Source organism: Trachemys scripta, chromosome 13 (assembly GCF_013100865.1).
Source record: "Trachemys scripta elegans isolate TJP31775 chromosome 13, CAS_Tse_1.0, whole genome shotgun sequence".
In the NCBI taxonomy this organism is placed as follows: domain Eukaryota; kingdom Metazoa; phylum Chordata; order Testudines; family Emydidae; genus Trachemys; species Trachemys scripta.
The window spans coordinates 31,047,721-31,059,804 of record NC_048310.1 but is presented as its reverse complement, the minus strand read 5'-3'; the positions used below and the strand labels follow the sequence as shown (position 1 = coordinate 31,059,804).

At 35.7% G+C, this 12,084-nt stretch overlaps 1 protein-coding gene across 1 annotated transcript in view; it reads left to right on the top strand.

Moving 5' to 3' along the window:
- Nucleotides 1–12,084, top strand: part of RPGRIP1L (RPGRIP1 like) — a 124,046-nt gene that overhangs the window by 107,871 nt on the left and 4,091 nt on the right. Inside the window, exon 24 of the mRNA XM_034788304.1 lies at nucleotides 4,055–4,139. Within this exon, the coding sequence (XP_034644195.1) occupies nucleotides 4,055–4,139 (85 nt within the window). The remainder of the gene's footprint in view (nucleotides 1–4,054; nucleotides 4,140–12,084) is intronic.

The following is a 12,084-nucleotide window of genomic DNA, read 5'->3' as shown; positions in this document are numbered from 1 at the left end:
TACAGTAAAGTTAGTAGATATTCCGGTTGTATCTGCCATTTCTAAATATTCTTTTAGAAAATAGCACAGATGCCATATTTTATATATATACACACACATATAGGGGTTTATCTCTGCTGGTGCAGATTCTCATAGCTGCTTTGAAATCAATGAAGCTATGACAATATACATCAGCTGAGAATGTGTCTCATAAAATGTAAACAATTTAATTTATTGAAAATGGAAATACCTATAGAATACCAGAGACTAAATTATCTTTATCATATTTTAAACAAAGTGTTTAACCATCATAGTACAAAAGAGTCAAAACCACTCAAAGTCATTAATCAATAGAATCACATAGAATTCCAACATCCAAACACAAGTTTAATGAGAAATCATATAATTAGATGTGCCTATATGTTTGGAACATACAGCATTGTTTTAAGCATAGTCTCTTTGACAAACAGGAAGTTATTACTGCTGTAGTAAAGCCTGCTAATATTTTGATTGTGAGTCTTGAATTCTCAGTGACTTCACATTATCTCAACCTTGAAACTTGATGTACTTGCTGTATTTTTTTCTATTTAACTACAAAAGTCTATTCATATATTATTACTCAATCCAAGCTTCAGAAATGTGATGTGGTCTTAAATATGAGAACTTGAGGTCTTCTCTAACTAAAGTACGTAGGAACAGGTCAACTGATGTGATAGTTTTGGCAAACTGGGGAGATACCTTCAAATCAAAATTAGATTTGGAAACCAAAATACATAATCCGTATATAACCAATATATAATGGCCTTTATCAACAGGTATAAGAATGAGTGATCTTATGTACTATAATTCCTAAAGCACATTAATGGGCCCTTAATATACAAGGCCTACACTATTTTTAGAAGTGCTGATTCACTAAAATTGGACTGTTAGACTAACATCAGGTAGCAAATGAAGAAAGAAATAGACATACTGGGTGAAATCCTGGCCTCATTGACGTCAATGGCAGAACTTCCTTTGACTTCAGTGGGGCCAGGAACTGAATCACAGTGATGGTCTAGAGACAGGAAAAAACAGAAATGGTTTGGATATATATGTAAAAAGATTAGCAGTAGGACAGTTCTTAAACTATACTGACAATCAGTATTAATAATATTGCAATTTCTAATAATTTTTTGGTGAATGTCAATTTTGGGTGTTTTTTCTTAAATCCCCGGGTCTGGAGTCATGTGATTATGTGAGACTCTCAGCTTTCATTTAAAAACTTTTTAAAAGTTTCTAATGCTTATGATTGCTAAACCCTAAAGGCCCAAACATCAGAATCCAGAATTTATTATTTTTAAAATTTCATTGTTTTTTAAGTCAGTATCATGACTTTTGGTTGTGACTTGTGATTTTTGAATGATTGGGGTTGGCAATAATAAATTTAATTGTTTTTAACTTTACTAATCAAAACCTGGGATATAACAACCCTGTTTTTTCCATTTGCTGTTGTAATGTAAAACTGTTTTCATAACTTAGAATATCCTAGCAAATAATTCTTTAGAAATACTTTTTGTCTTAAAGGCTACAGTGTTCTAATTTGCAGCACTTTTCCAATACAGTTGATTTATTCTTGCTGGTGTTTTACTTCGATAACTGGTCCTCTAATTTCTACTTGATACTGGCTTTGCATATAAGGGAAAAGTCAAAATGAATTTGCTGTTTGATAATGTCAGTGAGGAGGCCAATAATCTAATAGTAATGAATTCTGTGTGTGTGTGTTTACTATAGCTTTATTCCATCTCTTATTCATCCCTAATTAGATTTGAGTATGTAGAATATTTGGGGTTAATTGAATATTTTCTTTAATAAAAATGAGATTTACATGCAGAGAAAGAAATGTACTTTGAGCTTAGAGGCAAGCTAATAGTCTTCTAGATTTTGTATGAAAAAAATCATCGTAAATCCACAAGTAATTTAAGAAATCATTAATTCTGGTAAATAAAACCTTATTGAGTTTTTATTATTTTATTTATAACTGAAGCAGTGTTACGTTTTTGTTTTTTAAATGCTGTTATGTCTAGCTGACATAAATGATCTGTTGGAATCTTTGGTTAATAAGGAACAGTTATTTTAATTATTTAACACTTACATCACCACCTTAACATTTGTGATTTCATTATGAGATAGTTGCAGACTAGCTTTACAATTAGTAAAAACAAATCTTGTAAAAGAATAATATCTTAGATAATCTCAGTTGATTAGTGCATGGAAGAGCCAATCCACAAAATGAATTCCCCATTTCTAGGCAGAAGCAGGGTAGTACTCCTATCGGTAATTCTCTGTAGCTCCCCATAAATGGAGCTCTGCTGAACTCAGAGGACAGGGAGGGAAGCAAATCTCTTAGATTTTGGCATGGAAATCTTGGCTGGAGGTTTAGAGCTGCATTATGTCACTGAAAGTTCCCTATGTAGCTGTCCTTTGGGACAGGCTCTGCAAGTAAATCTTCCTAAAAATCCATGAGTGCTTCCAAACTCTACAGCCCCCCAAACCATCCCAGGTAAGGCAATAGTGCGAGGAAAACTTAATCACCTCTTCTTCATCTCAGGCTTCTTCCTACAGTTTTTCTTTCACAAGAGGGGGTGATCTGAGCCATAATAAGCAGTTTATTCACACAGACTTTTCAATTCAGGTGAAACATTTAGAATAAAATTAGTGTCTGCTAACTATATGAATGCCACGTCAAAGTACACATTTCAGAGTGAACCTAGCTTTTATTTCATACAGTCTGAAAAATATGGGAAACATTTTGAGGCTCCAGGTAAAGCCCACATTTTGTTCGTAGGCTTTACCTGGTAGATACATTGAGATTTGACTCTAAATTTCACCTAAAATTTATTTTCAGGACAATACAAAAGATCAGGTTTAGTTGACAAACATTGATAACAAGGAAACAGCATTTATATTTCATAGGGATGGAAAATATTGCTATAAGAATGCTGAGAAGACAAGAAAGTGGTAAGGAAATAAGATAAATGATAGCAGGTCTGAAGAATGTTATCTTTGCTTTATATAAACCTTCTAGGGAATTGACAATAGAATGGAAAAGATTAATGAAATCTTCCAAAGTTTTTATGAGACTTACACAGATCAGAAGCCTTTGTCTCTGAGGAGTGAAGAGTTGATTATGTGGACAAAATGTAGTTACGTTAGTAGATGAAGAGGATACAGAACTTCTGATTTCCTGGTTAATGGTGGGATACATTTTGGTTTCAAAATAAATTAATGAAGGGGCTGGACTCTAAGAGAAGATGGTTCCTTGGTAAAATTCTGTAACAACGTTAAGGCAATATTAGCCCGAAACCACTCTTCTAATTCTTGTAGACTGTTACTATGTCCTAAGAAAGAGCCCCCTTTCCAATGAAGGAAGTCCATGCCAGAAACCTTCATGTGGAGTTTTCTAAAACCCTTTTTGTAATTTTCTCATCATGGTTTTACTGTCAGTCACTTCAGTGGTACAAAAAATTTAAGTGATGGGTGTGTTTTTAAACTGAAGCAATACGGCTTTTTTTTTTTTTTTTTTTTTTTTTTTTTTTTTAAATAAACATCAGGCTGTGGCTTTCCTCAATCCACTGGTCTAGATGCCTCTCTTATTGCGTGTTGTGGCAGGAGAGGAGGATTAAATTACTGAGGCTGTCAGAAGGGACAAGCATTCTGCCATACATTCATTATCACTAGCTTCTTGGGTGAAAGAAAATGCAGTAAATCCTCTCATATACAAAGCAATAAAGACCACTGGCTTTTACAGTCATGACTGCCAGAGCTGTTAAGAGAAAATGACAGCCATGTGGCAAACTTAGATGCTGCTTCTATCTTTTCTGACATTGTGCACATAAAGGTGGCAGTGACATGTCATTAGATCACATGACTGTTTAGATTTAATTCTCGCTTTCATTGTTGCATTTCTTAGGAAGCACTGAGGAAGGAAACTTGTTTTTTCTCATTTTTTTTCTCTAAATACCAAAACCAAGATTATTCTAATTTTAGTTTATAACTAATTATCATATTAATTTGGGGTTTTTGATTTGCTTTCCAGTGATTCACGTGGATAAGGTGAATAACCATTCCAGGAGAGAATTCCTAAAGTCTGTACTTCAAGAATCAGAGTTGAATACTGGCAGGTAAATGTTGGTGGTGAAACATACCAAACAAAATCTTTGTAAATACATGCATACAGTCTGTGACATGGCATACCTTGTAACAATTTCTTGTTGAAGAAATATCTATGAGAAGTTGTTAGAACTTAACACCAACTCAGGATAGCTTAAGATTGATTTAACTTCCCAGTAGTATGTTATAACTGCATATTATAGTTGACTGCAATATAAAGCAGATCTGTGGCTCTACTATACTATTTTACATTTTATGGCATGTGATATGCCTTCCAGTGACATGAATTGCATGTGTCACACTGGCTTGTCAGCCACCTAAACTTTGATGTGGTGACATGCCTGTCCTTCACTGAGTGGTTTTTCATGTGCCTTGAAACAATGCAATCCTCTCTCACTGTTCGTAAAAACAATTTCTATTGTGTCACATTTTGTTCAGCACACAATGTTCTGGGAAAGTTAAGTAAATGAATATTATCAATGTTATATCTGTGACAGATTTAAAAGTGCATTTATGAATTAAGATAATCCATTCATTGCTTGCTGATCTCCAAGTATTCTAGCGAGTGTAGGAAATCCACAGGGTGTCTTGAGTCCTGAATTTAGTCTAAAGCTGTGTATAAGTTCATGTAGCAGACTGCTGTTAGCTACATAAATGACAAAGTTTGAGCGTAAATTAATTGTACCAGCGCTAACTGTCATTTACTATGTTTGTTCAGGTCCAAACTTCTTTGGATGATAGCATACATATGATTTGTTTTTACTAAAAACAAACAAAAAACTCAACAATACTTATTGGAGGCCAGCCATCACAAATTTAGAGGACCCATTGATGTGAAGATCCATGCCATTTACAGGATAGTGGAATACCTGCTAATTGTGTTTGAAGTATGGGGTCATTTAATTATTTACATATTCACAGATACCCAGTGACATGTAAGGGCAGAGTTTAGTAATAAGATAGTTGTCTCTCTTTCTTCCATTTAACTTTAAAATTGAGTTCCATCCCTTGGCCAGAAGTCAATTTTGAATTAAATCGGACAGGAAGCAGATCCCATAAGAGCATGGAAATATCACATCAAAAGCACTTTGACCTTCCAAAATACAAATAATTTTTCATTTCAACAAATAAGCAAAGGGATTCAGTTTTATGATGTAAATTAGCAAGTTGGAGAACACAGTATACTAGAGAATCCTACAGCACTGAAAACAGTCTTGTTTTTTTCTACCAAGAGTACATGCAGTGCGGCAAATAACTATTTTATGTAGGCCAAATATAATAATTATATTAATTTCAGACATTTGCCAAGCAGCATCTGAGCCATCTTGCAGAACAGCTCATAGCCAGTATGAATAACAAGAGGCAGTAGAAACAGCAATGGCATTCTCACCGTAACAAAAAACCCTTCTCTTTGTGCTCACTTTCACTTAAATTTATTTTGTATTGGTGGGACATTTATCATAGCTTAGAGCCCTGGACTATGGAGATATTTGAATTCTGCACTGACTCAACATGAGGACAAGAGGCTTGCTACTAGTCCAGTCTCCTGTCCTGTTCCAGCAATGGGACCGCTAGGAGAGAGGAAACCCATGGCATGATCCTCCCCAAACGCCTTTGGTTTTGGACTTTGCTCGTTTTAAAACTGGCTTAGCTGCTTCCTCAACACGTTTGCTATCACAAGGCCTTATATAATAACATCCGGGCTTTTTTAGCTAAAACAGGAACTAAACTAATGCTTTAAAGTTTAGGAAATCAAATGATTATGAATATAAATATCAGTCAAAATTGGCTGCACATGGTCAGGGAAAACATTTTGGTGATGTTATAAATGCAGTTCTATGACGGGAGTACAAATTCAGGTTTTGGTGGGGAGAGATCACCTTGTGCAGCTTTTCAAATCTTACCCTATCATATGCAACACTGATGAAGTGACATTGTAAGGACACTTAAATACTACAGTGATAGGGTGCTATATTAGAACCTCCATAAATATATGGCCAAGATGGTCGACATATCCAGTTTTGCTCTTCTGGGAGGAAAATCACGGTAATAAAAGCCCTTTGAGAGATGGAAAGAAGTAAAAAAGAGATGAAATTCAGAAATCTTTAGGTCTTCATGAGAAGATCCACACACATTCCTGGTAAATATATTCTTACATGTGAAATTAGTCTGATAAATAGCATATCTCCACTCTCATCCATTATCATTTTTGTAAAGAACAGTGTGTCTTTCTTTTAAACTTTCCCTTTATTATTTTAGTAGTTTAGATTTCACATAGTACTGTAATGTGTTTGCTTTTTTTTTTTTTTTTGGTCTCTGCTGCTGCCTGATTGCGTACTTCTGGTTCCAAGTATGTGGTTGACCAGTCAGTTTGTAACTCTGGTGTTTGTAACTCAGGTTCTACGGTATTGGAAGCCAAATGCTGTTGCCATTGGTGTTTGATCTTCTGGATCACTTTAAAAGTTAAAGTACTCTCTAAAGCCACATCTACGGTATAAATACATGGATTAAATCTCATTGACATTGATATTTTCATAGATTTTTAATATAACATATTTGGTAATAAGCTGCAAAGCCAACTTTTGTGGTGTGACCAAATCTGATTAAAGTGCTACTGAAAATAATAAATTTCACATTGTATCTTCATGTTCCTTTGACGGTCTGTATTTACAGGTAAACAAATGCAATTTAACACGGCAGTTCATATATTCAAAAGACATATATTCTGGCTGTTCGTTAGGAAATAATGTTTTAAAATTAACTCAAGTGTTCTCCATTTTTCCTACTGTTCCACTTCTTCATATAGAAAACTTCGTTCCTGAGGTTCATTTTGGCTTTATACTTAAATAAATGGCTTTATTGTCAGAAACTTGCAGTGATTTTTGGCATTCAGCGTATGCCACTTTATACTTATCAACCAATAAGAAAATATGCAGCTAAATAGAATGCTTTATATTTAACATATGAGCAATAGGTAATCTGAGGACATGGGGGCCATTCCTGGAATCACATTTGGGTTAGCAATTGTGGAGTACCACACAATTTTCCTTCTTATGAGGCCCCACTAACTCTCTCCAGAAAACTCTTCATTTTTTATCAGGAAAAGGCTTTGTCACTACACCATAGAACTCAGTCAGAAGACTCAAGTCGCCTGCATTTTCCCCACAGACATATTGTATAACCTTGGGAAAGTCACTTAACCTCTCTGAGCCTCTATTTCTACTTATCTTCCTTACACAAGTATTGTGAGGCCCTACTTCATTAATGTTTGTCAAACTTTTTGAAAGCATGGATAAAAGTGCTAAATAAGTGAATATCTATTTTGATTTTGTGTGCAGTGTTGTAGCCATGTTGGTTCCAGGATATTAGAGACAAGATAGGAGAGGCAGTATCTTTTATTAGACCCACTTCTGTTGGTGAAAGAGACAAGCTCGAAAGTGTGCCTCTTCCACCAAAAGAAGTGGGTCCAATAAAAGATATGACCTCTCTCCACTTGCCGCTGCTTTGATTTTTATTTTATTAAATTCACCAGTTATTATTTATTAAAATACATTAGGGCTGTCAAGCGATTAAAAAAATTAATCATGATTAATCGCGCTGTTAAACAATAATAGGATACCATTTATTTAAATATTTTTGGATGTTTTCTACATTTTCAAATATATTGATTTCAATTACAACACAGAATACAAAGTGTACAGTGCTCACTTTATATTTATTTTTATTACAAATATTTGCACTGTAAAAAACAAAAGAAATAGTATTTTTTAATTCACCTAATACAAGTACTGTAATGCAATCTCTTTATCATGAAAGTTGAACTTACAAATGTAGAATTATGTACAAAAAAAACCTGCATTCAAAAACAAAACAATGTAAAACTTCAGAGCCTGCAAGTCCACTCAGTCCTATTTCTTGTTCAGCCAGTCGCTCAGACAAACAAGTTTGTTTACATTTGCAGAAGATAATGCTACTTCTTGTTTACAATGTCACCTGAAAGTGAGAACAGGCGTTTGCATGGCACTGTTGTAGCCGGTGTCGCAAGATATTTACATACCAGATATGCCAAAGATTCATATGTCTCTTGATGCTTCAACAACCATTCCAGAGGACATGCATCCATACTGATGATGGGTTCTGCTCGATAACAATCCAGAGCGGACTGATGCATTTCATTTTCATCGTCTGACTCAGATGCCACCAACAAAAGGTTGATGTTCTTTTTTGGTGGTTCAGGTTCTGTAGTTTCCACATCAAAGTGTTGCTCTTTTAAGACTTCTGAAAGCATGCTCTGCACCTTCTCCCTCTCAGATTTTGGAAGGCACTTCAGATTCTTACATCTTGGGTCGAGTGCTATAGCTATCTTTAGAAAGTTCACATTGGTATTTTCTTTGTGTTTTGTCAAATTTGCAGTGAAAGTGTTCTTAAAACGAACAACATGTGCAGGGTCATCATCCGAGACTACTATAACATGAGATATATGGCAGAATGCAGGTAAAACAGAGTAGGAGACATACAATTCTCCCCCAACAAGTTCAGTCATAAATTTAATTAACGCATTACTTTTTTAACAAGCATCATCAGCATGGAAGCATGTCTCTGGAATGATGGCCAAATCACCAAGAGGCATATGAATCTTTAGTGTATCTGGCATGTAAATGTCTCACGACGCCAGCTACAACAGTGCCATGTGAATGCCTGTTCTCGCTTTCTGGTGACATTGTAATTAAGAAGTGGGCAGCATTATCTCCCTTAAATGTAAACAAACTTGTTTGTCTTAGCGATTGGCTGAACAAGAAGTAGGACTGAGTGGACTTGTAGGCTCTAAAGTTTTACATTGTTTTGTTTTTGAGTGCAGTTATGTAACCAGTAAACTACATTTGTAAGTTGCACTTTCATGATAAAGAGATTGCACCTACAGTACTTGTCTGTGGTAAATTGAAAAATATTATTTCTTTTGACCCCTTTCACATAGCAAGCCTGTGAGTGCGACCCTCCCTTATAAATTAAAATCACTTTTTTATATATTTAACACCATTATAAATGCTGGGTTTGGGTTGGAGGCTGACAGCTCACGACCCCCATGTAATAACCTCGTGACTCCCTGGGGAGTCCCGACCTCCTGTTTGAGAACCCCTGACCTAGAGGGAAACACTAGGAACAGCCTCACATGGATAAGAAATCTTATCGCTATATTGTGTTTTTGCTATTTTAACTTCCAATAAAAAAGAACCCTACAAAGACTGAGTTTGGCCACTGTGTATTCTGTGCCACAGTGAGGTAAGGACTGTGCTGGTTCACAATTCCCTCCTCTATCTTCACCATCCCAATCACATAACTGATTTCTCCAAGTTTTTGAGTAACCATAGTTGCTGAATCACTTTGGCTGTATTCTGTGCTTTTAAGAATAAGTGCACGGTATTCCAAACACGCCTTTGTCTTTTAGAGAGTTTAAATAGTTTTCTTTGACGTTCGATACTTCTCTTTTGTATCCAAGAATTATTTCCTTTTTTGCTTTTTGTTTTTTTTATTTATTTGCACCTGTTGCTTAGTGCAATGCCAAAGATTTTAGAGTTGTATCCATCGTAATCTGCCAGATCTTCTGCCTTCTTAATGTAGTTTCTGAGGTATTTTTCTTTTTTGTTCCCCTCCCCCTTTTTTTCTTATTTTCTTATGTTCGTTGTTAGCTAAAAACAGGCATTTAAGTAAGCGAACTAAATATTTATTAGTTATAGCAGCTGAACACAAAAATACAACACTATAAAAGCATGTTGCAGTGGTTACTAATACTGTTAAGGGCTTTTAGGAGGATTTGTTTATTTTTTGTTTAAGGTATCATCTCTAATAGGCCTGGATTTTGTATAACTTGATTTTCTCATTTTGGATCATGGTTATTGAACAAAATTTTACGTGGTAAAGTTTACAAGGATTCATGGTTTAAACAACATTGCCAAGATGTATCAAAAGAGTAGTTAGCTCTGAATTCCTGTCATTTGGTCAGTCCCAGTGTTTTTGGCCACTGCACAAGCCACTAATTGAAGTCAGCTCCAACAGAAGACTACAATTATATGTTTAGAAGGAAAGTAATACTTGGATGCAGTGACTGAAATTTAAGTTTGCAGAAGATATGCAAATATTTTGTATAGCTGTTGGGCTTAGACATTAGGGATGGGCAAGTATTCCCTTATTTGGATTAGATAATAATTGTGTTCAGAGGTCTTACCAAATACACTATCTTTAGATTTTTTTTTAAACATACAGTGGGTACACAGTGATGGGGATAAAATATTAACTATATTTGGCAGGGGAATGAGGGCAGCAGCATAAGAGCAGAGGAGAAAAAGGGAAATTAAGATTTTTTTTCTTTTATGGATGTTAATAACAGGACATGGCAAAAGGACAGGGATGGGGAGGTAGGGCCAGTACCGGCTCTAGGCACCAGCAAACCAAGCACATGGGCAGCACAATTCCAGGGGCCGCACTCCGGCCACCGTCGTCCCCCCCCCCCCCTTTTTTTTTTTTTTTGCTTCGTCAGTTGTGCTCTCAGAGGGGTTTTTTTGCTCGGGGCGGCAAAAAACCTAGAGCCGGCCCTGGGTAGGGCACAGCAAAAGGCAACTGAATAGGCAAAACGTTTGGCAGGTATGTATCAGGCATTGAGTGCATGCAGCTGCAACAGCATGAGGACAGGTAAAGAGAAGATCAGAACTGATTTTCTTCTATTTAAATTGTAATAAGTGTCTTTGTACCTTATGAAATTATCATAGCATTATTGATTAAGACAAGAATCACTCTTTACTGACCGTGGTAACTAACGAGGGACTCAAATTAATGAATGCCGGAAATCCATATGGAGATGCACTTGCTGTGTATTTATACATGACTGCTGGATTTAGTTATTATCCAGCTTTGAACACCAAATACATAACACTCCATTACAAAGATGTTATTCTGGGGCAGCAGGCTTTGGATTCTAACTTTTGATGTTGTTTTGGAACAAGAAATGGCAGTGGTTTTCTTAGCTAGAATATTCTCTTCTAGTAACTATTACAGATGAAATTCCCAAATATCTTACAGCTGAATATTTTGCAGTTGATTTACTGCTTCACTGAATATGGCTAGTATTTCTGCTATATGGCTGATTTATTATTTGGTTTGCCCAGCCCCTGTATCTCTACCATCTATTTATCATGATTCAGTATAATGCCAAGAGAATGAGTGACCTTTGCATTTTGTTGTGTGGCTAAAGTTTATTATGTGGTATAACACTGAAGTAAAGCAGCAGATCTTCTGCTTGATGGCTTTCTGTAGTACAGAAAGATTTAACCAGCAAAATTCTGATGATATTTAATGAATCATTTTTAGCCTGAAGGATACATATGCCAGCCAAGATTAAAAACATAACATGGAAATTGATTATTCCAGGTTCCCCCTCCACCCGAAGACAAAGTTTATTTGCCATTTCAAACAAATTGCAAATAAAGGTCATCACAGTAAAAAGCACAATAGTGATTTACATTTTCAAAGCATTATACATACATGAGTGCTCATAAAAAGCTCTGAGAGTTATATGGGAATAATCACTTTTGTACCTCAGTTTCCTAATTTATAAAATGGTGAAGTGATTGAACGATATGAGCTAAGAATTTAGAAGTTCCTGGCTCTGAGAGCTATGTTCCGTCCTGTAGACAATTCTGCCTCTCTTAATATATTACCATGTGAACAACAATTGGGTGTCACCTTATGAAAAAATGTATTTAATCTAAAACAGGGGATCTCAACTTGGGGTCACAAATGACCAGTACTTCCCATATTGCTAATTGGAGGAGGAGAGGCATATTTCAGCCAGCTGGGAAGGCAGTGGAGGTGTACCTGAATGATGTGCTATGAAAAATTGAGTCCTGCTATGGAAAGTGTTGAGAAGCACTAATTAAAAGCAGTAGCTTTCAACCTTTCCAG